This window comes from Spea bombifrons, chromosome 6 (genome assembly GCF_027358695.1).
Source record: "Spea bombifrons isolate aSpeBom1 chromosome 6, aSpeBom1.2.pri, whole genome shotgun sequence".
NCBI lineage: Eukaryota > Metazoa > Chordata > Amphibia > Anura > Pelobatidae > Spea > Spea bombifrons.
The window spans coordinates 47621601-47648550 of NC_071092.1; the positions used below are offsets into that span (position 1 = coordinate 47621601).

General features: G+C 46.4%; 2 protein-coding genes across 3 annotated transcripts; both read right to left on the reverse strand.

Annotated features, from left to right (window-relative positions):
- Positions 1-1517: 1517 nt before the first annotated feature.
- Positions 1518-9241, reverse strand: DEPDC1 (DEP domain containing 1). Of its 2 annotated transcripts, XM_053469133.1 has the most exons (12): positions 9111-9241; positions 6765-7030; positions 6525-6681; positions 5817-5935; positions 5584-5714; positions 5429-5476; positions 4921-5061; positions 3843-4622; positions 3248-3420; positions 2716-2892; positions 2035-2205; positions 1518-1764 (listed from the first exon to the last, which is right to left on the reverse strand). In XM_053469133.1, the coding sequence occupies exons 1-12, from the start codon at positions 9156-9158 to the stop codon at positions 1624-1626; spliced, it is 2352 nt and encodes a 783-aa protein (XP_053325108.1). In that variant the 5' UTR covers positions 9159-9241; the 3' UTR covers positions 1518-1623. The 2 variants fall into 2 exon arrangements, with proteins under 2 accessions (XP_053325108.1, XP_053325109.1); XM_053469134.1 differs by lacking the exon at positions 3843-4622.
- Positions 9242-11406: 2165 nt separating this feature from the next.
- Positions 11407-26901, reverse strand: WLS (Wnt ligand secretion mediator). Its single transcript, XM_053469752.1, has 12 exons — positions 26708-26901; positions 19694-19969; positions 17944-18068; positions 17642-17803; positions 17209-17345; positions 16887-17055; positions 16411-16508; positions 14773-14836; positions 13589-13732; positions 12923-13006; positions 12438-12591; positions 11407-11897 (listed from the first exon to the last, which is right to left on the reverse strand). Exons 1-12 carry the CDS (start codon positions 26811-26813, stop codon positions 11788-11790), a joined length of 1629 nt encoding a protein of 542 aa, XP_053325727.1. The 5' UTR covers positions 26814-26901; the 3' UTR covers positions 11407-11787.
- Positions 26902-26950: the final 49 nt, after the last annotated feature.

The window sequence follows — 26950 nt, forward strand, 5'->3', positions numbered from 1 at the left end:
GTATATATTGATGCTTACAGGGGATCTCCCACCATTGTTTTTATCCCGAACGTCAGATGAAAAATAATTATCTTGCAGTTTTCTTTTTTACCCCAGTTTGTAGTTTTTTGCCCCATAATATAAAGTTTTCAGGCAGCTGCATATCAGCCGTTTGTATGATTCTCGCTCTGTTATCTGACCCCTGATCTACTAAACCCCCCGACTCCTTATCATACTGCCCGTGGGGAACAATAGAATGGCTCAGTCTAAATAACCCAACTGGACACTAACTAATGAAAGTCTATGGGGGTTATATCACGGCATACAGTGCTGGGGGGGGGGGTTATATTACGGTATCCAGCGTATTTGAATTGTGTAGAAGGGAATTGAGTAGTAAATACCTTATTTTTAAATATGTTTTTTTATTTTATTTAATCCCAGACCCACTTTCAGTGTGAAATATAAAGTAAATGTTTTAAGGTTTTGAATCTTCATAATTCACAAAAGAGATTATATAATAAAATAAATAATTCTTAGAAACAAAAACGCAAGATGCCTTTGGGGTCGGAACTCAAAGATTTAAGAAAAAAACTAAATTAGACAAATTCCGTTATGGAAGGCATTGTTCATGGATTTTGGGGTCAGGGCGGCAGAGCGTTGTGTAACGGGATTTAAACGTCGTTTCATGCGGTTCTGCGGTTACTTTGTGCCGAGATCAGACCTTCGCCCCAGAACATCCACTAATGAGATTAATCCTCGGGAGTAAAACCGCACATTGCATTCAGGGAATTTCTCGCGCGCAGCACATAGAGCGCTAGCCCACCGGGCAAGACATGAGTGCCAGGACCAATCGGAGCGCAAGAACGCCCCCTACAGCAAGAAAGTTCTGCTTTCATGCTGTTTACGGGGTTACCCAAGCTATTCTTGGAAAAGACCCCCTGAGTCAGCCATTCGTGATGTAAGTCAGGGAGATGAAGCTGCAGCTTTCCTGCAAACCTCCCTCTTTAGTGAATAAAGCGGGCTAAATATCACAGAGACCAGGACTAGGAGAAGAAATTAGATTCATGTCAAACATTTCAAGATTACAAATTTTAATTTGAATAAAATTAAAAATATATGTTTTTGTGGCACAGAATAATATTTTATATTCATGCAGGAAAACGTACCGGGTATAAATACAGACGGCGACCACATAACAACGGAGTGCAAAACATAGCAATAAAAACAGGAAGACGGAGATAAAAACGAACATTATCTTAAAAACAAGGAGGACAAACGTTTTAAGGCACCTGCGGGATTTAAAAATGTGCAAAATTGGCAGATTTATGCATTTGTTTATCTTGGGGTCTTTAATCAAAGCCGATGATATTTTTATAGTTACACGAGTCCGACGGCCTCAAGATTTCCTTCGCTGCCCTCATGGATACCAAATGGTCTAAAGTAGCAAGAATTCGCCCGTTATGAGGAGCCCCACCCCCCAGGCGTTCAGTTTTGGCTTAAAATGTTAATTTTTTTGGCACCTGGGGGGGGAGCTCGCAGCGTCCGACACCATTAAAAAACACTGAATGTTAAATGTAAACAGGGGCCGCACTGGGAAGCTGCAGCGCATGGCTTTGTTTCCGGTTAGACGTTCCCCGCCGCGGGTCAATGTCTCAGACCCCGAAACTTTGGCTTCTTCAGGACCAGCATCGGCTGCTTTATCGTAGGTTTGTCTCCGAAGAGCTTGGCTTCGCTTTCTGTGGTCGGGAAGCGGCTGTGGTAAATTTCGGGGTATTCTTTCTGGAACTGGGGGGGGGGCAAAAATAAATGAGGCATTTCTAAAGTGACTTCCAGCATTAAAGAAAAGATCCAAAGAATGTCTGTTTTTTTGGGAGAGAATTAAGAAATTTCAGTCCATATTACGCAGGACGGACCCCCGGGAGCGCCCCCCGCAGCATGGGCTGAGATGTATACTTTACAGATCTCTTATTTAACGATACATTATACGGGGTCGGCTCAGCCCCTTGCGCAGAAGCTAAAATCAATAATTTACGGAGCACCGGAGCCTCGTCTCACCTGCTTGAGCTTTTTCTTCTTGTCCTTGGCGGACAGACGTCTGTCTCGGACGATGCTTTCCAGAAGCTCTTCGATGGCAGCCTGCGAGGTGGCGAATCTCTGCGCCTCGAACTCCTGCCGGCTGATCTGCTTACAAAAATAATACGAGGGAGCGGCGTCCGGCGCTTTCGCCTGCAAGACAAGGAGAGCCACGACTTTTACACGAGATCTTGCGCAGGACCGCAGGGGACGAGGGGCCGCCGTCAGAGGTTAGAGACCCCAAACCAAGGACGCTAAAGAGACCGTTATAAAGCTTCCCCGCTTTAGCTAGAGAGGTGCAAGTGGAACGGTAAGTGTGGGTCACCCGCTCACACTGGTTTAAAGTTGCTGTTCCAACTGCACTGCATATAGTACACTATGCTGCTATGGCAACAGCCTATCAGCGCCTGCCTTTGTGTCACATGAAAATTAGCATTCCCTGACAAATTCTGAGTAAGACAGAACTAAACTTTTTTAAAGCATTATTTCCGGGCATTGAGCGGCGCGAGGAGTGATGTCCCAACGCCGCTGTCCGTTTATAAAGCACTAGTTGAGCAGAGCAGGTGGAACAGAAGCTTTAAATGATTTTAGGACATGACTTTCTGGGCTCACGTTTTATTTTATTTTTTTTTTTAGACTGCGGTCACTAAACGTTTGTCATACGTGTGCTCTCTGCAGATACTGTATGTGGTCCTGGACGGCGGTCTGTAGGTAACACGGCACTTGGAGGACATCTTGGTGATGGTCCAGCAGGAAGGAGACGAGCCGCGTGGCAAGTAACTCATCCAGGTCGACCTCCTCGGAGCAGCACAGGACGCATCGAGAGAACGTCTGAATCATCTGGGGGGGCACAAAAATTATAGAATTAGAGCCTTTCATGCAGAATGTATAGTAATCCATCCATCGAGCCGCTCATCAATTGGCTGCCATCACTCTTCCCGTATCTCAAACCTGACCAGCTGTCGGCCCCAACTCAGGCATTCATTAACACACAGCTACTACCATATCTGCTGGACGAATGTGTCCGGCGTCAACTGCATTCTCAATCACTACAGGCATCTTTCCAAGAAAATAAGAAGCCGTGGAGACCTGGTCACAGCATTTCACTCCAGATCATCAAAAAAGCCGGTCCCAACAATAAGGTTAAACGCTAAGAAGTCGCATGTTTCCGATGGCGCTTAAAAGACGTCCTTACCAGCGACCTGGTGCCCATCGCGTCGTGGAGCCGCGGCATGTCGACGTTCTGGCTCATGCGCGAGATCATTCTCATCAGCAGCTGCAGCTTTCTGCGGTTGTGAGGCGGGAGAAGGAGGCAGCAGAGCTGCAGCGCCTCGATGGCGACCCGCTCCAGGTGCGGCTGCAACAGACCTGGGAACGGACGGACGCGTTAACGCCGGGACAGACGTGTGGCTGGACGGGGGACCCATCAATTACTTAAAAAATAAAGAGGAACGACACCGAGGAAAACCCGTCACCCAAAACCAGATACAATAATGAGAGTTTGCAGGGATAGGAACCCAATTCGGGGCGTCCCGAGCACACACAGGTCACAGAGGGCTTGGAACGTAACCCGAGCGGCATTCGGATGATTAGACCGAGTGTCGGGGTCAAACCTTTTAAAGAGGGGGACAGCGATCTAGCGTAAATCTCGCACGGTTCTGATTGGTCATTAAATGTGGACGCCGGCGATGACGTAAGAACGCTGTACAAAGCATTAGACGGATTACATCGGCTCATGTGATTAGCGTTAGAAGCGGCATGCAGCATGCAGCGAGCGGCGTTGGCCTTACTTTGCGTGCAGTTTGGGGAGGTTTGTGGCCGGAAAGCATTAGAGGCGAGAGCGCGACCGGAGAGCTCCATCGTGCTGTGACACAGTCTCTTCGTGACCGCGATCCCAGGATCCGCCGGCTCGCTCGTCGTGAGGGAAGGCAGGCGCTTTTGGGCAGAGGGTTGCGCAGACTGGCCGGGCCGGATCGTGATCTCGGCGACCGGCGCGTTGATGTTGGCACAGGATCCGAGACCGTCCCCCATACTCTTGGATCGGGAAAGTTTTCTGTAGTCCAGCTGCCCGCCGCGGGGGTCCTCGTGCAGCGCCTTAATAGCAGGGGGCCGGCGAGGCGCGGGATCGGTGGGAAGGGCGAGCAGAGACCCCGCTTTATTTCTGGACCGGTCTGCAGAGAAGCCCCCTTCGGATTCCGAGGGCAAATCAACGATCGGTTCCATAGAACAGCTCCGTACCCCGACTTTGTAGAGCGCATGCGCGTCCGTCGCGGAGAGAGAGAGGTTCTGACAGCTCCCCCCAACGAGCCGGCCGCCCCTCGCTCTCCTGTCCAGAGACGGATACATCCGGGAATCCGCGCTCGCTCCGTGTTCTCTGCCGATTTCCCCGAAGCTCCGATCCTCCTCGTCTTCCTCTTCCTCGTTGGGGACTTTACTCAACAAGCTGAGGAGGAGGCACTCCGTCGACTTAAAGTTTGCCTCGTTGGCGCGCAGCGTTTTAGAGGACGGCTGGCCGGACGCGTCATGCTTTCTGTTAGGCCTGTTAGGAACCGTTATGTAGCCACAGAAAACTATCAGGGAACGAAATAGAAACGATAAGAAGTGTCATAGAAACGGGATGGAAAAAGCAAACAAATTGGCAGCTCGTTAGCGTTAGTAAGTTATTGCAGACAGCGAGGGTACAAGCGGCCGGGTACAAGGTCATCCCAATAACACCCTGACTGTATTTATATAAAAGAGGTAAATAGAGTGGAACAGGGAGGAAAAAAAAAATGGTAACAGTGTAACTGCAGTAAAGTTCATTCATATTAAGAGTTACAAACCGCTGTGGAAGCAAAAAAAAAAAAAAATGGAAGATTTTAAACGTACCTAAAATATTAACAAAAAGCTCATAATACTCGTAGGTAAGCAGGGGCTCGGCGAGGCTCAGGAAATAGTCCGCCACCGTCCTGAAGACGTCGCGCTCGAACCCGGGGTACGTCGGCTGGCTCAGGTCGTTGTTCCTCGGCCCTGGGAAGGGGATACAGATTTTATTTGAAATCTATAACTTTCCCCGTGTTCTGCGTCCAAAAACGGCTGCAAGGGGGACAAGTCTCCTAAACAGGTATATTTCCCGGCAAAAAAAAATTAAATAAATAATAATAAAAAAAGTGTTCCATGGATAGGAAAAAATAATTATAGGAAAAAAGGGTTTGTAACGGTACTCGTGATCTTTATTAAATAGGAAGGTTCTGATTTTCTATGGACCCCCAAGCCCTTGACACGAGCCAACGCCGGCATCCGACAGCCCTGAAGGCTAGCGGGTCCAGGCCAAGCGTTCACTTTCTGTGACATTCCCCGAAGGATCGACCCGTCACCCCCAACCAGTCATACTCACAGTTTGCAAGACATTTCATGGCCGATAAAACCCAATGAGGAAGATCATCTGAAAATAAATAAATAATAATAATAATATTGGTTTATCAAACATTTGGAAATAAGTTTGGCTCAGGCAGCCGGTAATCGGTGGAGACGTTTAACCCTCCGACTGACCCGTTTTATCCTCCAGGACAACGACGCCGTGTTTACTCGTGTGTGTCATGTTGTACATGATGTGACCTGGGTTTATCTGGGCAGGATTTAAAACCTCATCCAGGGACGGCAAGGCCAAGATCTTCTGAAGACTGATGAAGGAAAGGGTTAAAAAAACAAACAAAAAAAAGTTTATTTCATGCTAAACTTTTCCATACAGAGAGCGCGATATGACGGCTGCTCCCAGATCTTACTGCGTCAGAGTGATTCTCCCCCAGATCTCTTCGATGTCCTTCGTCGTCAGCTCTTTGGGGCCATCGGTGCCGCTCTCCAGATCCTCGTCCATCTCACACGCTTCGTTTTCCTGCTCATCCTAAACGGGGTTCAAACAAAACGCATTCAACAGAATTCTAACACTAAGAATAATTCCTCGGCCCTTCCCCGGCCCGGCGGGCTCACAGTACACTTCTGAGGAGTTTTAGAAAGTTCTAAAGACTTGTAAATAATAATAATAATATTAATAATTTGTTTCTTGCACAGAATCCATTTTAGGCTGCATTTATTATCCGTAATGGGAAACGGTCCAGGCTCCAAAGAACACCGCTAAAACCTTTAACCTCCCTGATTAAATTATACATTGTCTGGGGATCGTGGGACAGACCCCGCGGTCTTTAAGAAACTAATTAAACAGATAAGGGCCCTCGAGCCGCCCGCACCGTCTATAGACGCAGCGGGGAGATATTTGGTGATTTATTGCAACGTATTTGACCAAAGGGGTCTATTCACTAAAGGGGGGCGCGAGATGACCCGGCGAGCTTCTTGAGCTTGGTCGGACCTGTATAATGTATGATTCAATCAGTGAGATCCGGTCAACCCTTCATAGCTGAGAATAGCGGAGGGGGGGCCAAACCCCAACTCTGCCTTTAGTGAATAAGCCCCAGACACGGCGGTGACCTCCGTACCTTATTATCCGACGAGGCGCGCTTCCTCGGCACCTTCCGGGAGAAACTCGCCAGCTTGAAGATGTTGTCTCGCTCCTTGAAGACGTTCTCCAGGCTGCTTCTCTTCCACAGGGGTTGGCGGCTGGGAACGGCCTTCACCGGGGAGCTGGACGGAAACCTAGAGGGGAGACAGCGGGGGGGTTACACGGTCGGGGGGAGACGGCTGGAAGGTCCCCGTTCCCCGGGGAGGGAGGGACGTACCGGTAAAGGTTGTTGTTGTCGTCCAGGTCCTCTGCCCCCCACCTCCCTTTGATATCCTCGATAACGTGGTTCTTGAGGAACTTGCGCAGCAGCTGGACGCTCTGCTGCCGGGTCACCTCCGCCCCGAAGTTACTGTTGTTCTTGAGCAGGTGGTGGAGCCAGTCCACAGCCTCCGACGCCGTGAAGCAGTTCCCGTACGTTTTGAAGTGCAGCCGGTGTCTCTTTAACGGCATCCCGGCCCGAAAGTACTTTGTGACTTCATTCCACTGAAGGACAGACAGACAAATTAAGAGATTTCCTGAAATAGTGCATTTCGCTGCCAAAATCGCTCGGTTACACAGCCTCGGGGCAACGACCACCATGATGCGGACGCAGAGACCGCTGGCTAAGATGGGTAAAAATTCTAGCCGCTTTACTCTACAGTCCGGTAACAATGTAGCCCAAACTACATGAAGTATATTTACTGTCACGATACCAGACGGCAGTCTTACGCCCCGCAGAGGATCCGGCATACCGGAGAATGAAACCCCGTGCCGTCCGACAGGCTCAGAAACCTCACGGGGCGACACATATATGATCCACCCTTCCATTAACCCCTTAATGACAAAGCCCGTACATGTACGGGCTCAAAATACATTGTTTTCAATGGGTTTAGGGACCGCCCATTTTAAAGGCGCTGATCCACTTAGACTAAACATGTTAACTAAATAAACCTCATCAGATCTGTGCGTTTAATCGCATAAAACAAGAACCTCTCTTGGTTTCTATTGGTAGCACCAACATATTCTGTAGTGCTGTATGCCAATGCCCTGTCATTGATTGCTTTAGGGCCACATGACAAACTGTACCCCATTATATATATATATATATATATATATATATATATTTATTTATATTTCTGGACACACAACAGTACTGGGAATGTGTTAGAATACGGCACAGTGGAACTGCAGAATTAAAAGCAACGATTCCTTTATATTGTATAAAACCCACAAATAGCAGACCCAGAAATACATTATATTGTATATCAGTATTATTATACCGGAGCCTCGCAAACCAGTATGGAGGAGCGTATTTAATACACAACATGACAGACACTGGCAGCGATATATTCTTCATTCCCGGGGTGTAATTAAAGCTACATTTTAACAATTAAAAAAAATAATCACAAGATTTTTTTTTTTTTTTTTTATATCGCCATCATATTCCACAGCGCTGTACAATGGGTAAACAGGGCATAAGTATATACCAAAACAATTCGACTTACAGAAACAAGGGGTAAGGAGGAGCTTACAATTATCAATATATTCTATTGCTATAGCGCCAACAACGCCCGCAGCGCTGCTCGCCGGTCATACATTCTAAACTGGAACTGACAGCTGAACCGATACATCAGATAGAGGGGCTCGGCTCAGGAGCTCACAATCCTACTGAACAACTGGGACTCAAAAAATAGAATATTAAGCTGGAGGATCAATAACAGGGGAGAAACTTTTGCAAAACACAGTGCAGAGAACCTGCCGGCAGATCGGCCCCCATTTGGCCCCCATCTAGTCGCCCGTTTCTCCTGCTGTAAAGACTCAGACCTTAATCAGTCGTTGGTCTCATCTTAGATTCAGGAGCCGTATGCCTGTCCCATGCATGTTTAAATTACCTCTTCTCCTGGGAGGCTGTTCTGCTTATCTACCACCCTCTCAGTAAAATAAAACTTCTTTGCACTATACCCAAACGTCTAACCATCCAGTGTCAGATTTTGAATTATTGTTTAAAGTCACGAAACACCATAGGGATCTGAGCTATTTTATTTTCTTCAGGATAAAGTTTTATTCCGGTGATAACTGCCCAGCAGACAGGTACCGTGTTTATCAGGCTGTCAAAAGGTGGGGAGGAAAAAACAAAAAAAAACAAACAAAACCAGTAAATTATAGAAAACAAACAAATTCTTGCAAGAGGCAGGACTGATGCAGATGATCACTGCGAGAAGTCAGCTATTGCTGGGGTGTAAGGGGGGCAGCCCTGCGGAGGGATCTCCCATAAGCAGCTTGTGGGGCAGATGTCATGCCCCCCCTTCCCCCTTGTTTGGCTGCATCTGCCAACTTCTACTCCTCCACACAGGGGAGAATCAGCAGGGGGTGGGGTGCTAAATACAGTGCAGTCACCATAGAAACCATTGGAATGCGCCACGGGGCGTGGGAGCAGGGCAGAGGGGTCACTGAGAGGGTTAATTGCTGGCTAGGTATGATAGGAATGTCAGTTGTCGGGCATAAGCTTATAGACAGGGACTGTGGCATCCAGCCCCGGCCGGGACACCCGCTTCCCGCACGGGACAGGCCCCGTCACACTCACCAGCTTGGTCGCCCTGTACGGGCCCGGGGTAATAATCCGGCTCTCCATCTCTCTGACACCGCGCGAGCCGCCTGCGGCTCTTTAACCCCTCCGGACCACGTGACTCCGCGGACTATGCGAGCAACCGTCCGAGACTGGTTTGAAAAACGAGCCACGGGAAGCCGCACGTTCTGATTGGAGTGTTCGACAGCCACGTGACGCACCACTGGGAAAGCCCATCCTTAGACTTGGGGCCTGCAGGGCTGTACCAAGAGACACTGCAGGGGTGCATTCCCCGTGTCAGTCAATGACAGCGGATCGCTGATCTAATCCACAGACTGTGCTGATATATATATATATATATATATATATATATATATATATATACTACACACCAAGTGTCCCTGTTTATTTTAACCAGTCCCTCATTAACCCTCCTAACATCCTGTGCCCCTTTTGCCCTGTTGCCCCTCTTTTCTAGGAGCTCAGCATGCTTGCTGGGTTTGGGGGTATCACAGGGTTCTGCAGCCCTAAATACCCCAATTCTTTTATATTCCACACCATAACACGTTGTAAAATGAGGGCCAGGGTATTATTTCCTCCGTATGGCAACACAAGGGATTCGGTAAATTATTATTAGTCTACAATTAGCCATAAGACGTCTTAATAAAGCGGGGTAGAACTTTTTCCGTTTATTTATATAGCGCCAACAGATTCCGTAGCGCTGTTACAGTAGGGGGACAAGGAAATATTTAACAACCTAAAGTAACTTTAACACGCATTAAATCGTGTGAATTAGGAGGGGGGCCTTGCTCTTGTGCCAGCATGTCGTTATCTCGCCCTCAAGGACTTTACGGAAACCAAACACGTTTGTCGGGTTATCTGCCTTTTAATTGTCTTTCTGTTTACGATGATTTCATTACCAGCCAACGCCGCATTAGCCTGTAAATAAACCAATCAGAATACAATAGCAGATCTCCGCAGCGAATCAGGACTAGCGGGCTAGCATTTTATTTATAACAAAAAAGTTCACCTTGTACCAATAAACTCCCTTTATCTGCAGATCTGGAGCCGCCGGTGCTGTCAGTCATATGATATTTTGGGTGACTTTCCTGGCTCAAACACCACACTGAGCTGATGCTTTATGGCGATGCTAATGAAGTCCCTTCCTCTATAGACTTTCATTAGGCAGAGTCCCTCTGTGTGATTAAGACTGAGCCATTCTATTGTTCCCCACAGGCAGTATGATAAGGAGGTAACAGAGCGAGAATCATATAAACGGCTGATACGCAGCTGCCTGGAAATATATTATGGGTCAACAACTACAAACTTGTTTAATAAATAAAAAGGGTAATATTTTGGGAAAACATTATAAATTAAGTACTATTAATTTAAAACAAACATGTTTCGGCAGAGCTCTCGTTAGTATTTATCACGTTTTCCATATCTTTCTGTTACCCATATTTAGTAGATAAAGTATCTGTTTCAAGGCAGAGCTGATACAGTAACAGATCGAAAGAGTAAGAAAAACAATTTGTGATTTATTTCCAGTCTTTGTAGGACAGTAACGGCTTCTATAGAATTAACTTGCACTTTGGGTGCAGAGCCCTATTTTCCCCCTTTTGGAACCACCACTGCTGGGTGGCTGTGCACAGTGCTTTGAAAAACAGCCAATAAAAATTCTGTAGAGACATAACGAGCCCCCTTCAGAGGCAGCAACCGGTGCTGGAATGGGTGACGGTGGGGGGGGGGGTAACCCCCTTTTGGGGCTGCTCTGCAGGTGGCCCCCGACTGTCTGCATTCATCATCAAGATCCTGATAAAGGGACATGTGGCCCCTACACAGATGGTGAGCGCCCATGGGATAGATGCAGTGCCCAGAGTGCCCCAGGGTGAGCCGAATGTGAACCTGAATGATAGGTCTGGGGGTTACACGACATTATGGGAGCCACAGACCTAAGGTCCCTAGGAGCCCCGCACCCTCTGCAGCCAGTCCAGGGGCCACTCTGCAGCAGAAGCACATTTTTTCGTATTTTTCATCCAATTCGGAGATCCGGCGCCGATTCCGGGTTGTATTCGGCAGCCAAAATATCTTCAGACAGTAATACAGCATCGTTAAAGTTTCATATTAAAAAAAAAAAAAAAAAAAAAAAAAAAAAGAACGTAATTGGCCAATCAGTCAGGTCCATTGATCGGCCTCCATAGCGCGCGGATTCATACACACATTCTATGTTATATTATGATACAGCGCCGGCTAATAAACCGGATCGAAGGCCCGTTGGGTTTAACGTACTCTCATCAAACACGCAAACAAAAAATAACAAAAACACCTCAATGTTTTATTGCTTGCTGGATATTGCCTTTCGAACACAAAAAAGGAGTGTATTTTACGGTCAGCGATTAATGGTTTCCCAATAAAGTCATCATTAAACAAATAGAAAACCTACAGGAATAAATCAGCCGCTGTGCAGAAACACGGAGATTATAACCGTTAGTGCGGAAAACGCATAAAAACTCATCGTCGAAAGTTATAATTACATATAAAGTATAAAAAAAACCTGTTACAGACGGACGCAACGCCCGTCCTAACCGAGTAACTCCGCTATAAATACTGCCGTCTTCTCGTAACATTTCGGAGAGATTTATAGATAAACTAAATATGTCTACATCGCGCCCCCCCCCCACCCCCCTGACGGGATTTACTCCTGGGACTCCTTGCCGGCGAGTCTGTAAACCTCCGTTGGTCCGTCTAGGCTGGTAATCGTGGTCGTCAGCTGAATCTCCTCTGCGCTGCCCATGCCTGTACTACCTGAAAGGGGAAGAAACCGTCAGAAGGAACGCATGCGCAGCGCAGAACCAAGAGGTGGCGGGTTTAATGACCAGAGGTGCACCCGCCACATATGTTCCAGGTGCCAGAACAGAACACTCTGCAATGTAGATCCAAATGCAATTATTATAACAGAGGGTGGTCGATAAGTGGAACAGCCTCTCGGCAGAAGTGGTAGAGGGTAATACAGTGAGGGTATTAAACATGCATGGGATAGACATACGGCTCCTGAATCTAAGACGAGACCAACACAAGGGCAGGAATCAGACGGTTGTTTGCGAATGCCGACAATCTGATCTACCTACAGCTACACCGAGTGGCGGTTCCATGCACAGAGTCCTGCTCGCAGGGCAGGGATCATATTTTTGATAAGCTTACAGCGAGGTTCGGTTGCCGCTGCTTTATTGTGAATCTACGTTAAAAGACCCCCCCGTCGGAAGCCTCACATGTACATTGAAACCTAAAAGCCGCGCATCCCGTGAGCAGGAAGTAAGAGCGTCAGCTCCCGGGGCAAAGTCTCACCGTTTCCCTGGCCGTCTCCATACTGCTTGTGCGAGGGCGCGTAGAGGAACATGAGGGCAAAGACGTAGAGGTTCCACATGCCGTAGACCCCGGTGAAGAAGGCGCTGTTCAGTTCAACGGAATATTCTCCCCATTTCAGGTTCCCGTCCGAGACCTGCGGAGGCAGAAGCCCAGCGCGGAGTTACAGACGGGGACAAAATATCTCCAATACATTTATAATCTATCCACGCCGCTAAATCCCAACTGCACTGGGCTTCAGATCCATCCGAGGATCTAAAGGGGTGGCCGCTCCAAGGCCGGATCCCTGCTGGGCTTTTAAACGTGTATTTAATATCCCAAATAGATTGTTTTGGGTTTGTAAACAGCGTGGAAGCTGAAGCCCTATCTGCAGGATCAACTGGACAGGGCAAACAAAATAAAAAAAATAAAAATAAATTAAAAAAAAAACAAAAAAACCCCACCTAAAAAGAAAGACCTGCGCGTACCTGAGTAGTGATGAAAAAGACGACAGTCAGAGCTGCGCAAGCCAAGGTCACAATCATCAAAAACTTGAATCGAAATATCAGCCCCTGTGGGAAGAAATATAATATATCTGTATATTCTATATAATAACAGAGACACCCACTAACTACCGGGCAGTAAACAAACATTTACATACATAAAGGGGTTAATAAAGCGCAGGAGGGAAATTTTATTTGAAATTAAAACAAGAGTCCGGAATCTAACACTAGAGGGTCAGAGACTGAGATGGAACGGAAGGAAGTTTTACTTTAAGGAATGGTGGTAGACAAGTGGAACAGCCTCCCAGCAGAAACGCCCATATTATGTATAGAATACACACCCTACTTCCAGATTCTGAAATATTTCCAAGGTGTGTTCAAACCGCTGCATTACCCCTTCCTACCAGCAGGTGGTGGTATATACGAGTGCAATAAAAATATATTTACTTTTTAAACAAAAAAATAAGGAAAATGGAAGCTTTCCCCCCCCATCCTCCATTTACTGCAGCTTCATACATGTAATATTTTAATTAAGTGGCATGTCTTGAACAGGTGGGATTTTTTGCACCCTGGTTACGTATATCATTTATCTCAGAGTAGGCAAAAATCAACCATATTTTGGCAAAGTTTAGCAGAAGGAAGATCACCTACCTGGTAGTGCAGCCTGCGCGCTTTACTCATCGCCGGCAGACTGGTCTGCTTCCCGCCGATGTTCCGGAAGACCTGGTAAACCATGAAACAGAGGAACAAGAAATAGAGACAGGCGCAGATCCCGGCCACGATAATGAACGCCATCTGGGCGCGGGCGTTAAGGAACGAACAATTACAATCTTTATCCTCAAAAAACAAATAAAAAATACAATAAAAAACATCTGCACCAAGACGGTAACGAGAAAACCAGGGGCAGGATCCGCGTGCGGATGGGAAGCCAGACATCTGGAAACGGTCCTGGAATATGAAACGGGGGGGGCCCTGGAGGGTAATTTAGGACAACCCCCCCCCACAGACACTGGAAGGGTTAAAGGAATTCTATTGTCTATCTTACAGAAGCCTGGTGAACTACAACTCCCATTAGTGTTTGCCAGCCCAGCACACGGCTGTTATATTTACAGGAGTCGGATTCCAGTAAGAGTCGGAGGTCCAGACTATCGTCCGAAACCAGCGTCCAGGACACTGAACGTGTGGCCAGTGGGCACGGAGTTGGCCACGTAAGGCACCATATTAGTTTTTGCTCACTGCCTCCACTAACTGGGTTAAAGATGCCGGCCGTCAGCCAGAAATAAAATATTAAAGACGTTAATCACACTTCTACGGGTTTAAGTAAAATAACTCGTCACTTCTGCTCAGCTGGTGTGAAGAGACAGGACTCGGGGGGGGGGCAGTTGATAGGTGTGATGGTGCTCCCCACCGCCGGCACAGAAAGGCATTCGGCATACCACAATTTATCTGTGCGATAGAGATAGATATATTTATATATGTAATATATATACACACACCTCTTAATGATTAGGGATTAAATAAAATTATATATATATATTATTTAAGCCCTAATCCTCAAAAACACAACATCCCATCACCCACCTGATCCGTTTGCCGTATATTAAAAGACTAAAATTTTAAAAAGTGAATTCTGTTATAAATAATACATTTTCCAACGTGACTGGTGCACAGAGATACGGGACAACGGTACGGAAAAAGAGGTTCCACCCAAAAGGAAATGTCTTTTTTCGGAAAGTTTCCAGCTATTTTTTTTTTTTTTTTTTTTTTTTAAAGAAAACATAAAATCACCAAGCAAGATTACGTCGCCGGACTCTGGGGTCCTACATAAAGGATACAGCCAGTTCTGCACCAACATCTGTCGCCCAAATGCTGTAGAACGGGTTCTTCAGCTGCACCCCCCTGGGAAAAGCAAACACAGGTAAAGTAACTGGGAGGGCGAATCGAGACCACCTCTGCCCCCCCGCGTTCCAAAGGGGGTCCCGGCAGCCCGATGTCCCCAGACAAGGTGCCCAAGATATACAAAAAACAAAAACTGTCTGCGCTTCTTACCCTAATAAAGTTGGCAACAAATATATAAACATAATATAAATGAGAGGTTTTGGTTATATGAATTGGCCAAAGCATAATTAAGCTCACCCGCCACGTCAAGGCACACTCTCAATAGGGTGAGAACCTACTCTCACCTCCTACATAGTGGGCACACAAAGCAGTTTATACTGCTACCAAAACCTTATTAATGTGTTGGGGGAGGTGCAATTAAACCTCCTCCCTATTAACCCCTGGACAGCAAGCTGCAACCAGACTGATGAGGAGCCAACAACCTCAAATATGTGCAAACAGGGAAAAAAAGAAATGTCGGTGCGCTAAGCTAGTCACAGGCTCAAATAATACAAATGTATAATACGAGGCCTACCAAACAGGTGTAAGCATGCTGCAAGAAACAGTGTATTGGCTGTACAATGTATACAAAAAACAAAAACTGTCTGCGCTTCTTACCCTAATAAAGTTGGCAACAAATATATAAACATAATATAAATGAGAGGTTTTGGTTATATGAATTGGCCAAAGCATAATTAAGCTCACCCGCCACGTCAAGGCACACTCTCAATAGGGTGAGAACCTACTCTCACCTCCTACATAGTGGGCACACAAAGCAGTTTATACTGCTACCAAAACCTTATTAATGTGTTGGGGGAGGTGCAATTAAACCTCCTCCCTATTAACCCCTGGACAGCAAGCTGCAACCAGACTGATGAGGAGCCAATTATTATGTTTATATATTTGTTGCCAACTTTATTAGGGTAAGAAGCGCAGACAGTTTTTGTTTTTTGTATACATTGTACAGCCAATACACTGTTTCTTGCAGCATGCTTACACCTGTTTGGTAGGCCTCGTATTATACATTTGTATTATTTGAGCCTGTGACTAGCTTAGCGCACCGACATTTCTTTTTTTCCCTGTTTGCACATATTTGAGGTTGTTGGCTCCTCATCAGTCTGGTTGCAGCTTGCTGTCCAGGGGTTAATAGGGAGGAGGTTTAATTGCACCTCCCCCAACACATTAATAAGGTTTTGGTAGCAGTATAAACTGCTTTGTGTGCCCACTATGTAGGAGGTGAGAGTAGGTTCTCACCCTATTGAGAGTGTGCCTTGACGTGGCGGGTGAGCTTAATTATGCTTTGGCCAATTCATATAACCAAAACCTCTCATTTATATTATGTTTATATATTTGTTGCCAACTTTATTAGGGTAAGAAGCGCAGACAGTTTTTGTTTTTTGTATACATTGTACAGCCAATACACTGTTTCTTGCAGCATGCTTACACCTGTTTGGTAGGCCTCGTATTATACATTTGTATTATTTGAGCCTGTGACTAGCTTAGCGCACCGACATTTCTTTTTTTCCAAGGTGCCCAAGATGTTTGCCCACCCCCCAGTATTCACAAACACGTATGTTTTAGAGTAAGGCACTCACCGCTCACACATGTCAAATATAAAGAGACAGCAGGATCCAAAGGCAATGGGGCCGACCTGCTTCCAGTAAACGGAGATCCGATTCCGGTCGCTTTGATCCTACAGACGCACAGCACAAAGACCACCGTCAGCTCAGTCTCACAAATAGATAAAGAAGGGGACAGACGAGACGGGCTCGGGGGGCTTTAGCTGCCTTCAAATGCTTTGGCGTGAAATAAAATGTTCTAGGAGGACTTGGTGGAAAGAAGACGTCGAGTTATAAGTAACGGGGTCATTTAAATGACGGGGCTTTTAAAAGACAGCAAGACTTTGAGAAGCGCGTGAAGTCCAGCAAGGTAACCTGCGGGGAGCCAAAGGATCTCGTGGACCAACCAACCCTGGGCTGCTGGGAACGACTTCTACGTTATACACCATGTTTCTAAATCTAAGAGATATATACACATTTATATACACGGCTACAGAGCCTTTAAACCCCACCATCATGTGCTCTCCGCAGAAGATGATCCAGAAGGACAGCAGCATCGAGTAGAAGATCCCCTGCCGGATATCACCAAACAGCAGCATCCAGGTCCAGTCAAAGCCGATGGAGAACCACTCGACGGGGATATTGATGAAGGTCATGGAAAAGCCCAGAGCGAAAATCACTCTGGGGGCAAAACAGAGCAGTTTGGGTTATTTTTGTTTTTTAAAGCAAAGACTTTAATGCTCCCGTGAAGCCAGCGGCTGCTTGGATGTCTTCTTTATAATCAGGATTTCAAAAGCAGACAACAAAAAAATATATAAAATAAAAAAACCCTACTTTTCCAAGAGAACCGGTGACCGCGTCATCATGGTGATCCTCCTCCAGTACCAAATCATGATGATGATGATGCTGGGCGTGAGGAAGGTCTTCATAGCAAACCAGACTTTTGTGAAGCCCCCATTCTGGAATATACTCTGCGAGGAGGAAAAAAATAAATAAGTAAATAACACTTTTTTCAGCAATTAAAAAAAAATAGTCACATTTAATCTCAGAGAATGTCGAGCATTTATTCAGGTTTTGTTAAAGGGAGTTTGGCCTCCAGCCTCCTGCGCTTATAATACGCAAGTGACAGGCCAAGTTTCGTCAGAAAAGCTGCGTCCCCTGCAATTAGGTGACGCAGTATATTATATATATATATATATTTAAATTTTAATGGTCACCGGGCCACTGCTACAAACCCCCACCCCGCTCAAAACACAAAAATTCTCACCACAATATGCAGATCCTGAATTTCACCAATTCCGATGTTGATTTTCTTCCGTTCGTTGACCGGCAGCCGGATGTTAAGCAGGTAGAATTTATGGGCTATGCTCCCGAGCTCCAGGAGCGGAAGGGTATCGCAGTCGTAATTACGGCCCTCGTTCTCGTGAGTCTGAGAGGAGAGAAAATACGGAGACAAGAAACCGATCGTGAGTGACGGCGAAGTGAAGAATTCGGGGGGGGGGGGGTTCCATTTAAACAACAGCTTGCAACTTTAATAAGCGACCTTTAATCTTCATTTTCGGAACCAACCTTGGGCACCGGCAGGATACACTTCAGCTTCCGCTGCTCCACGGACCGCGCCATTTCCGTCCAAGGATCGTTGGGGTCGTCGCGGTAGGCCATCGCCACGTCCAGCGTGACCATCGCGTTTTCCTCTGAAAGGCAAGCGGTAGAACGATCAAGAACATGGAAATTCCGGTGTTCTAGAACTCCGCTGGATAGATTGTTACAGTCACCGGATACTTTGAGGGTCTCCAGCAGGCAAAGAACCGTCTAGTAAAGGCATAATGCTAAGAGGGTCCTGCAGGATCTGCCCCAAGTCCTGTCCTATAAGGGTGGTCCTCCTCAAGGGCCCCGTTTTGCAAATTCCCATGCATCGTTTGCGACTATTTATTGCAACGGGAACGTTAGCGGTCAGAGAGGGGGAACATAGGCACGCATGGGCTCGGCCCACGGCTCCTGAACGAGACCAACGACTCAGAAGAAATAAAATAAGCAGACTGCGGCTCTTAAGGAAATCCGCCTACGAACCACCTGCCTAAAAATGGTGCATTTCCTACCAAAAACAGCAATTTGGCCATATTTTTTTTTTTCCAGACCACCTCCGCTGAACTCTTATTCACGCACCCACTGCCCTTACTCTAAAACATTAAAACGCTTGTCTTCTAAAAATTCCCCGTTGGCGGCCGGATTCGTGTGTCTGCTGGAAAGAATCCAACTCCCTAAGCCTCGGCCGACGAATGTCTGGACTATTTACAGACATCACAGGAAAGCGTAAGCTGGCGGAATGACACGATGTGACGAGTGTTATATAGAACGTTACAACTGTATATAAAAGTTAGAAGCCACGCTGCGGACTGGGAATTTCAGGCTCCGGAGCCCAATCTAACCCGTTTATTATTAATACTTGGAATTACTTAAAATGCCAATTATATGCATTTACACAGCTCTGACATAAGTGATAAAAAGGGTCTTTCGATGCAAAATTGTCATTCATTTTACAGAACCCCACAGTGAACAGTAACATAACCCCCCCCCCCCAGCGCTGTAACCAGTAATGTCTGGTTTTATCTCATTTTGTTCCAATAAACTCCCTTTATCTGCAGACCTGGAGCCGCCGTTGCTGTCAGTCATGTGATATTTTGGGTGATTTTCCCGGCTCAAACACCACAAGCTGATGCTTTATGGCGATGCCAATGAAGTCCCTTCCTCCATAGACTTTCATTAGTCAACGAGTACAGCTGAGTGATTAAGACTGAGCCATTCTATCGTTTCCCACAGGCAGTATGATAAGGAGTCGGGGTGTTTAGTAGATCGGGGGTCAGATAACAGAGCGAGAATCATACAAACGGCTGATATGCAGGAGCCCCAAAACAGTCTGCAGAAAGCGTTCGATAATGTATTTTTAATACCCTCTTATCCCTCTTGAGGAACCGATTAATCATGTCCCCCCCCCCCATTAAGCGCAATAAGTTAAACCCCTTATTTTCTGTGGGAGCCGCCATCTTGCTTTCCATCACTTGGTTTAATTTGCACCCCCTCAACCGGAGATATTTGCGATAATCTCTAGCGCTAGAGGCTCACGTGCGGTTCCCTAACAACGCGGGGAGAGAACAGGAAGTGGCTACCAACTTCCTGCTCGGGCTGACCAATGGGATTCCACTGCAGTCAGCAGCAAGGGATCATAGGAAGTGAACATCTGGCATAGAGGCTATTTAGTGCGGGATTGCTCTAAATTATCTCGGACACCGGGATCTGAGACGGATTTCAGATAAATTACCGATGGCGTTTCTGAATTTGAAGACGACGTTCAGCTCCAGGATAATCAGCATGAACTGGAACCAGGAGCTCATCTCGTAGCCGCTGAACGGGATGTGGACGGAGAACACGATGTCGTTGGCCTCGATGAGCCGGCTCATGGCTTCGTCGAGGGACTGGACCTTTTCGCACTTGTCTTTCCCCCACGGCATCAGCCACTTGTTGGAGCCGTGGTGACCTTTCCGGATGTCGATACATTTCGCGGCCAGGAAGCGGACAGACGTCGTGGGTTTCGGTGCTGAAAAGAAAAAAAAAAAAAAAAAAGAAACGTTGAAAGCCCATTTTACCAACTATTGTGTTAAGAAAAAAAAATAAAAAAAAAAAAATTATATATAATATAATAATCCCTAGGGAGAAGCTGCAGCTCCCCTCATCGTCCTAGTCGGTTTCCATAACTGACTGGCGGCGGGGAAAGGAGGGGGGCAAACAAATTTAAAGGGACCCCTCAGCCATCGCAGTTCAAAGAAAATTAAATGGTAAATAATGCATAAAGGAGGCAACACACGAACATCAAAGATTGAAGACGTTTCATCTTAAGAGACCCCCGAGGTCCCAAAAGCTTGCACAGCCCGACAGCCCTTCTGCCGGCTCTTCCATTAGCAAACAGACACTAAGGAGCTGACCTCATTTCAGCAAAACTACGTTGAAATAATAACTTTTTGGGTTTTTAACGACCCTTTTCTCTCTAAAAAGCCGTCCATCAGCTTCAACGCGACTGAAGCCTCCATTTATTAAAAAAAAAAAAAGTACCCCCACGCCCCAGAGTTACCCGCATATGACATCACTGGGGCCACTTAAACACTAATGCAACCGCATAACAAAAGTGAACATTTTCAATTTTTTTTTTTTTCTGCCCATAAACAAAAAAATCATAACATGTGACTAATACCCCAGGGTGGGGCATTTACGTGGGGTGTGCCGCAAAAGGTCTTTCGACAGGTACATCCGAGCCAAATAGTCTCATAACTTTACATCTATAAACATCTGCACTGAACAGAATACGCAAAAAACAGCTCTTTTTAAAATTATATAATCACACACTTTAACAGTTTGGGGTCACCCAAAAATAACATGAAATGGATCAGAAATCCAGCACAGACGGAGTTAATGTTGGAAATGACTATTGTAGCTGGAAACTGCTGATTTTTAATGGAATCTCTTCCGACGCACAGAGGCCCTTTATCACTCCCATCACTCCTGTGTTCCAATGGCCATTTATCACTCCCATCACTCCTGTGTCCCAATGGCCCTTTATCACTCCCATCACTCCTGTGTTCCAATGGCCCTTTATCACTCCCATCACTCCTGTGTTCCAATGGCCCTTTATCACTCCCATCACTCCTGTGTTCCAATGGCCATTTATCACTCCCATCACTCCTGTGTTCCAATGGCCCTTTATCACTCCCATCACTCCTGGGTTCCAATGGCCCTTTATCACTCCCATCACTCCTGGGTTCCAATGGCCCTTTATCACTCCCATCACTCCTGGGTTCCAATGGCCCTTTATCACTCCCATCACTCCTGTGTCCCAATGGCCCTTTATCACTCCCATCACTCCTGTGTTCCAATGGCCCTTTATCACTCCCATCACTTCTGTGTTCCAATGGCACGTTGTGTTCGCTGATCCAAGTTTACGTTTAAAAGGATAATTGATGGTTAGAAAACTCTTTTGTAATTATGTTACAGCCAGAAATTTCATTGTTTTGCATGAAAACAGCTGCGTGACCCCAAACTATTGTACATATAATAAAAGATTTATACCTCCATTAGCTTAATATTTTTATATTAGAAAACAACAGGTATTTGGAACGATAAACATCAGTATTTATTTGAGGCTTCATTGGCTTTTTTTTGTAATATATAATAAACATGAAATTAGTGTAGAATTATTAAAATTCTGTATTTTATAAATCCAGCGTCAGTCACCCGCAGATGAGATCCATTTTTGAACCCGAAGTCAGAAGGCGTGGGGTGCGTTTAATTGGAGAGTAACCCCGGGTCCTGCAGCAAAAGCAGTCCTTTCAACGTCAATTACCCAATTAGAGGCGGAATCGCAGCGCCCTCACCCTGCGCGAGCGTCGCACATTCCTGTCTGTCTATCCCCCCAATTACCCCCTCGTGCGAGGATCCAGTCCCTGCGCACACATACAATGCAGCTACGCTTCACTACACCGAGCAGCAGCGGGGCACAAACCAGCTAAAGGGAACCTATTGTAAAGCAGAGGCCGAGATGGAATGGAAGGAAGTTTTACTTTACTGAGAGGGTAGTAGATAAGCGGAACGGCCTCCCAGCACAAGCGGTAGAGGGCAATACAGCGAGGGTATTAAACATGCATGGGATAGACATACGGCTCCTGAATCTAAGACGAGACCAACGACTGATTAAGAGGAGTTAACCCACCTACATGCAATCATTCACACAAGGGGCATTTTGGGCATCCGCGGAAGAGACTACGCTGTCAACAACAACAAAAAAAAACGGCAAGTAATAAGCCTCAGCAACATACACATAGCAGTAGAAATGCCCAAGAAGATTTTTGCGCTGCTACAGCAACCACTTTCAAGCAGCACCCAATATACACATTAACAAGGGTTTTTTTTGTTTGTTTTTATATCTGCCCAGAGTTTGGCCGCCAGCGACGTCCGGAGACGATTCCAATAACTACCTTTTCTTTTAAAGAGTTACAGTCGGCAGGCGAGACAGCAGCCGTGGTACGTATTCTAAGAGTTCCAACAGAGTCTGCGGCGCTGTACAAAGAACACAGACGGACTTAAAAGCGATCAATAATAAAAGATGTCGTTACTGCTCCAGAAAGAGTTAACGTGCCTCTGGCTCATGTACCCCGGAAGGGGGTAATAGTATTTTGGGTGAGGGGGAGACGAGTTACGACACGCGAGGCGCAGGAAGCGCTGGGAGGCCGGAGCTCATTCTCTCCACTTAAAAGCATTCCAGGAGGGATCTGTAATCACTTCAAAGTACCACGGGGTATTGTTACACGATTACTGCCCCCCTCCCACCCCCGCTGCTCAGAGCCCAGGGTCCGAGACCCCATAAAGGGGCAAAAACCTGGTCTCCAGAGAACAGCCCAATGCCTCAGCTGGATGGGGTCTCTGTGGTCGCACAATAGCCCCCCTACCTGTCTGCGGGGTAATTAACTCTGCAATTTCACGCCCTCCCCACATGCCATTCCCTGTTCCCAGGACAGAGGGGAGGGACGCCATATTTAGCAGCTATTTGGGAATTAGGGGTTATAGAAACTTTAAAGTACAAAGAGGCAAAGGGAGCGCCTTAATGTATATAATGCGGGGCTATTTAAAAGTGGCGTGCGATAATTTGTATATAAAAAGAAAAAAAGGGGGGGGGAGATAAGTCTTGATATACTCATCACTTACATCTAATATTAATCCGCTTTCAGGATTTTAAGCGAGTTAATAGTATAGGAACTGAGGTTATGGCCCCAATATTCCCTCTTCGTAGCAGCCGGGGGAAGCAAATCACCATTACACCTTGCATTTCCTATTAGGTTCACGGTCACTTCCTGTTTGGATCACAGGATGAAAATAGTGTCCCCCATCTTACCCTACCTCGGCACAAAATGGAAAACACAGTATAGGTTGCCATATGGAGTTCATTAAAGTTAAGTTCATTCAAAGATATAAATGAAAAAAATCGTAGACATCTCTAGCGTGCTGCGCGAGTCAGACGTGTGCCTGCGCGCTCCTCGGACACACGGATTATACGCTCTACCATTAAGCAAATAAACCTTCAAAGAGCCATCATTTTATTCTCTTATGAGGTGAATGGCAACAGCCAATCAGTGGCTGCTTCCTTGTCACATGACAATTATGCATTCCCATAAAAAAAAAAGACATACATTATATATATAATGCAGAGTAAAATAATTAGGTCTCGGTAATTGGGATAAATACAGTAATACAAAGTAGACATCTGCTGTACAGAACTTGTCAGCAGACACCCATCACCCTCAGCACCTGCCCTGGTGTCTGGTGCTGTGTGAAGTAGAATACCCCCTTGATGATAATTTTGAGAGGGCTGCAGCCGACAGAACGGAATGAGGAATAGGGGGAATTTTTGGCGGGATGCGGCTGATACGGAGTATCGAGTATAAAACGGAACCGGCCTTTTCAGAAGTCTCCACCTTCAACAGCCTACCTGCGGGCGACGGCGCTACAGATGGGGGGGGGGGCAAGAGGTGCAGCTGCCTTCGGGCTCAACTAGGGAACCGACATTAGCCGTCCCGTGGGCTACATCACCAGCTAAAGGTCTGAGGGGAAACGATGATGTCATATCCCAGCACCTGACATCATGTCCAGGAAGCCGGCACCAGGTGAAGCACACACAGCAAAGGTGGCAGAACCGATGCAGACCCCCAGCCCCGCCCCTGTACTGCGCCACTACCGATGACAGAGACATGGGTGCGGGTACGAACGGGCATGGGGTCTCCTGGGGTAAGCCCGATAACCCTGCCTAGAGCAACCAGCACCGAGTATCCAATCAGCACCTCAAGAGATACATTGTATACCTTTCTCTGCAAGATTAAAGCCATATGAAGTTATGACATCATCACATATTATATGAAAGCGAGTGGATCGAGACAACTGGGTTTTTCTATTAACCCTTTAAAGACACAGAGTGGCAGATTGTACGACTGGATGAGGACGCCCGACATTCTTTTTCTATGAAAACCAATATTTTAAACACCAGCCCTTTATCTAGCCGTCCCGGGGCCCCCCTGTTATAATATTCCGGCAGATTAAAGCTCTGTTTATTTACAGCTCGTCGTCAAACAGAAACCGCATGGAGGGCGAGACAGACCCGGCCACTCAGAGCCGACACGCACAAAGGGTTAACCCACTAAACATACCAAGGGCATTAGTCCTGTGCCCTGAGTCACCGGCGCTGCTGCTCAGAGCCCGCTTGTCCTACACGGAATTAAAGGGACAGCACCAAGAAGAAGAAAGAAAAAAAAAAAACACCTTATATGCCATAATAATGTTTAAAATCTTATAGTAAAATTTGAATATTTTTTCCGTGACTGCTTCATAAAATATTAAGGTTTACCCGTGTGCACTTTTTGTTATGGAGCGTCCAAAATGTCACCCTGACATTTAAAAAAAAAAAAAAAAAAAAAAAAAAAAAAAGGAGGAAGAAAAAAGAAAGAAAGAAATCGGCCCCGTCTGCCGGCCCGGCAGTGTTTATTTTACGGACTACGGTACACGAGAGACACTCATTTGCACGGATTTCACAAGCACTGATCCAGAACACGGCTCTCATGCACCAAACACGATCCAGCTGCTGTGCACTACAACTCCCATGACACTCAGCCAGCGACCGCCTGCATCACTGCGCACAGCTGGAGCGCTTACTTTGAACTCAGTTATGGGCCGATTAGGAAATGTAACCTGCATAACGGTGAGAACCGTCCATGATATATTAACCCATTCCATACCTCTTACATATTAGGAATTAGCTTAGTGATATGGGGGGGGGCCCTATAGTCTGCGTTAACGGCAAAACATTAATCTCGATTTATAAGTGAATTCTTAGCAGCTCCTGCTTTGGAAACTAACCCCAGCAGTCACTCATTGATGGGAGTTGGAGTCCACGTCCCCTTGGCCTCTAGCGCCGGTTAATCCCCTTCTGTGGGGTAACGGAGGGCAAGTAAATTCCTCGGGAACGATACGAGGTTCACACGGCCTGCAGTGTCCTTTAATAACCATCACAGAAACACAATGAAACGGGACAAAAACTTACACCGTCGCAGGTTAACTCTTTGGGAACCACACTGGAAGCTAAAACACATAGCACACGCGCAGACATACATACATACACACACAGCACATGCGCAGACAACACAAAGTATACCTAGTACTATGAAATCTTTAAACACAACAACAGGATTAGAGCTGGAAGCAAAAAATAATAAAAACGAAAAATTAAGTAAATTCTGCCTGAAATCTATTAAAAAAAAAAGGGGGGGGGAATTTCATTTCACTCCCATGTTACAAGATTTCGTTAAATCAATTTTATTATCTGAACACGAAAATTCTGCCGAATAAACCCAAAGCGCTAAACGCAGCAACAATCACTATTGTCCTCGAAATAAAACCGCTGACGACCAAATTCTCTCGTCACACGGCGGGGGGGGGGTCGGATTCACCAAAGAATTTGGGGAATAATAAAAAAAAGAAGTAAACAAAGGAACCGAAATGCAGGATCTCCAAAGACTTTTAGCATAAAGGAGAAGGAAGGGTTAAAAGAAAAAGAAAAAAAAAGGAGGAGGACGCTGGAGGATGAAAACCAGAATTACTGAAAATGTCCTGTTTTAAGGCACATCTTGAAATGTATATTTTAGGATCTGACCCCAGATGTGAGGTCACCAGACCCCCCCCCCCCCATTATCTCTTGTACAAAACCAGACTAATTTCCTTGTTCATTGAAGTGCAGAGCGAATGGCGCACACATGCGCAGGAGCGTCCCCCCGATTTAAAAGGTACGGGCAGTAGCCAGCTGAATGCACCACTTGCCACTTTTTTTTCACTCCATGTTCTCTACCCAAAAACTAAATTATTCGGGATTATTTAGAGGTAAAAAGCATACATTTTAAAAGTTTTCACCCCCCGATTTGCACTTTTCTCTATAGAATACTAGAATATACTGATTTCATAACTTTTGCAAACAGATCACTTGTAACAAATTTACTTTCTACCCACAAATAGATACAAAAGGAGGCCATGCGCAGCTTGGGGAATCTCTATTACCCTCCTGGATTGGGGCAGAATTAAGGGGGGGGGCAAGCAGTGAAGGGTTAATACAAACCAGAGGTTATGGGGGGGGGTGCAGAATACCCTCTAACTTTTACCCCCCAGCCCACTGAAGATTGCCCCCTGCTTTGGGATGCATTCTGGGGGTAAACGGGGAGGGGGGAGGGGTAAGAGCGAAAGTTTCACTCACCGATCAGCCCCCCGACCAGGAATGCCAGCACCTGGAAGATCAGCAGGGTGACCCCCACCATGCACAGCTTCTTGGTGCTCATGTTTTCTATGATCGCCCCCGCCATGATGACTCCGGTGCGGACTCGGTGAGCGGACTCTCTCGGTACGGATTTATAGCACAGGCTGCCGCAGCCTCTGGGTCACGTGACTTGCTCGCTCCCTGCGCCTCCCCTGGCTGCAGTACCGCCGCGCGGCCACTGGG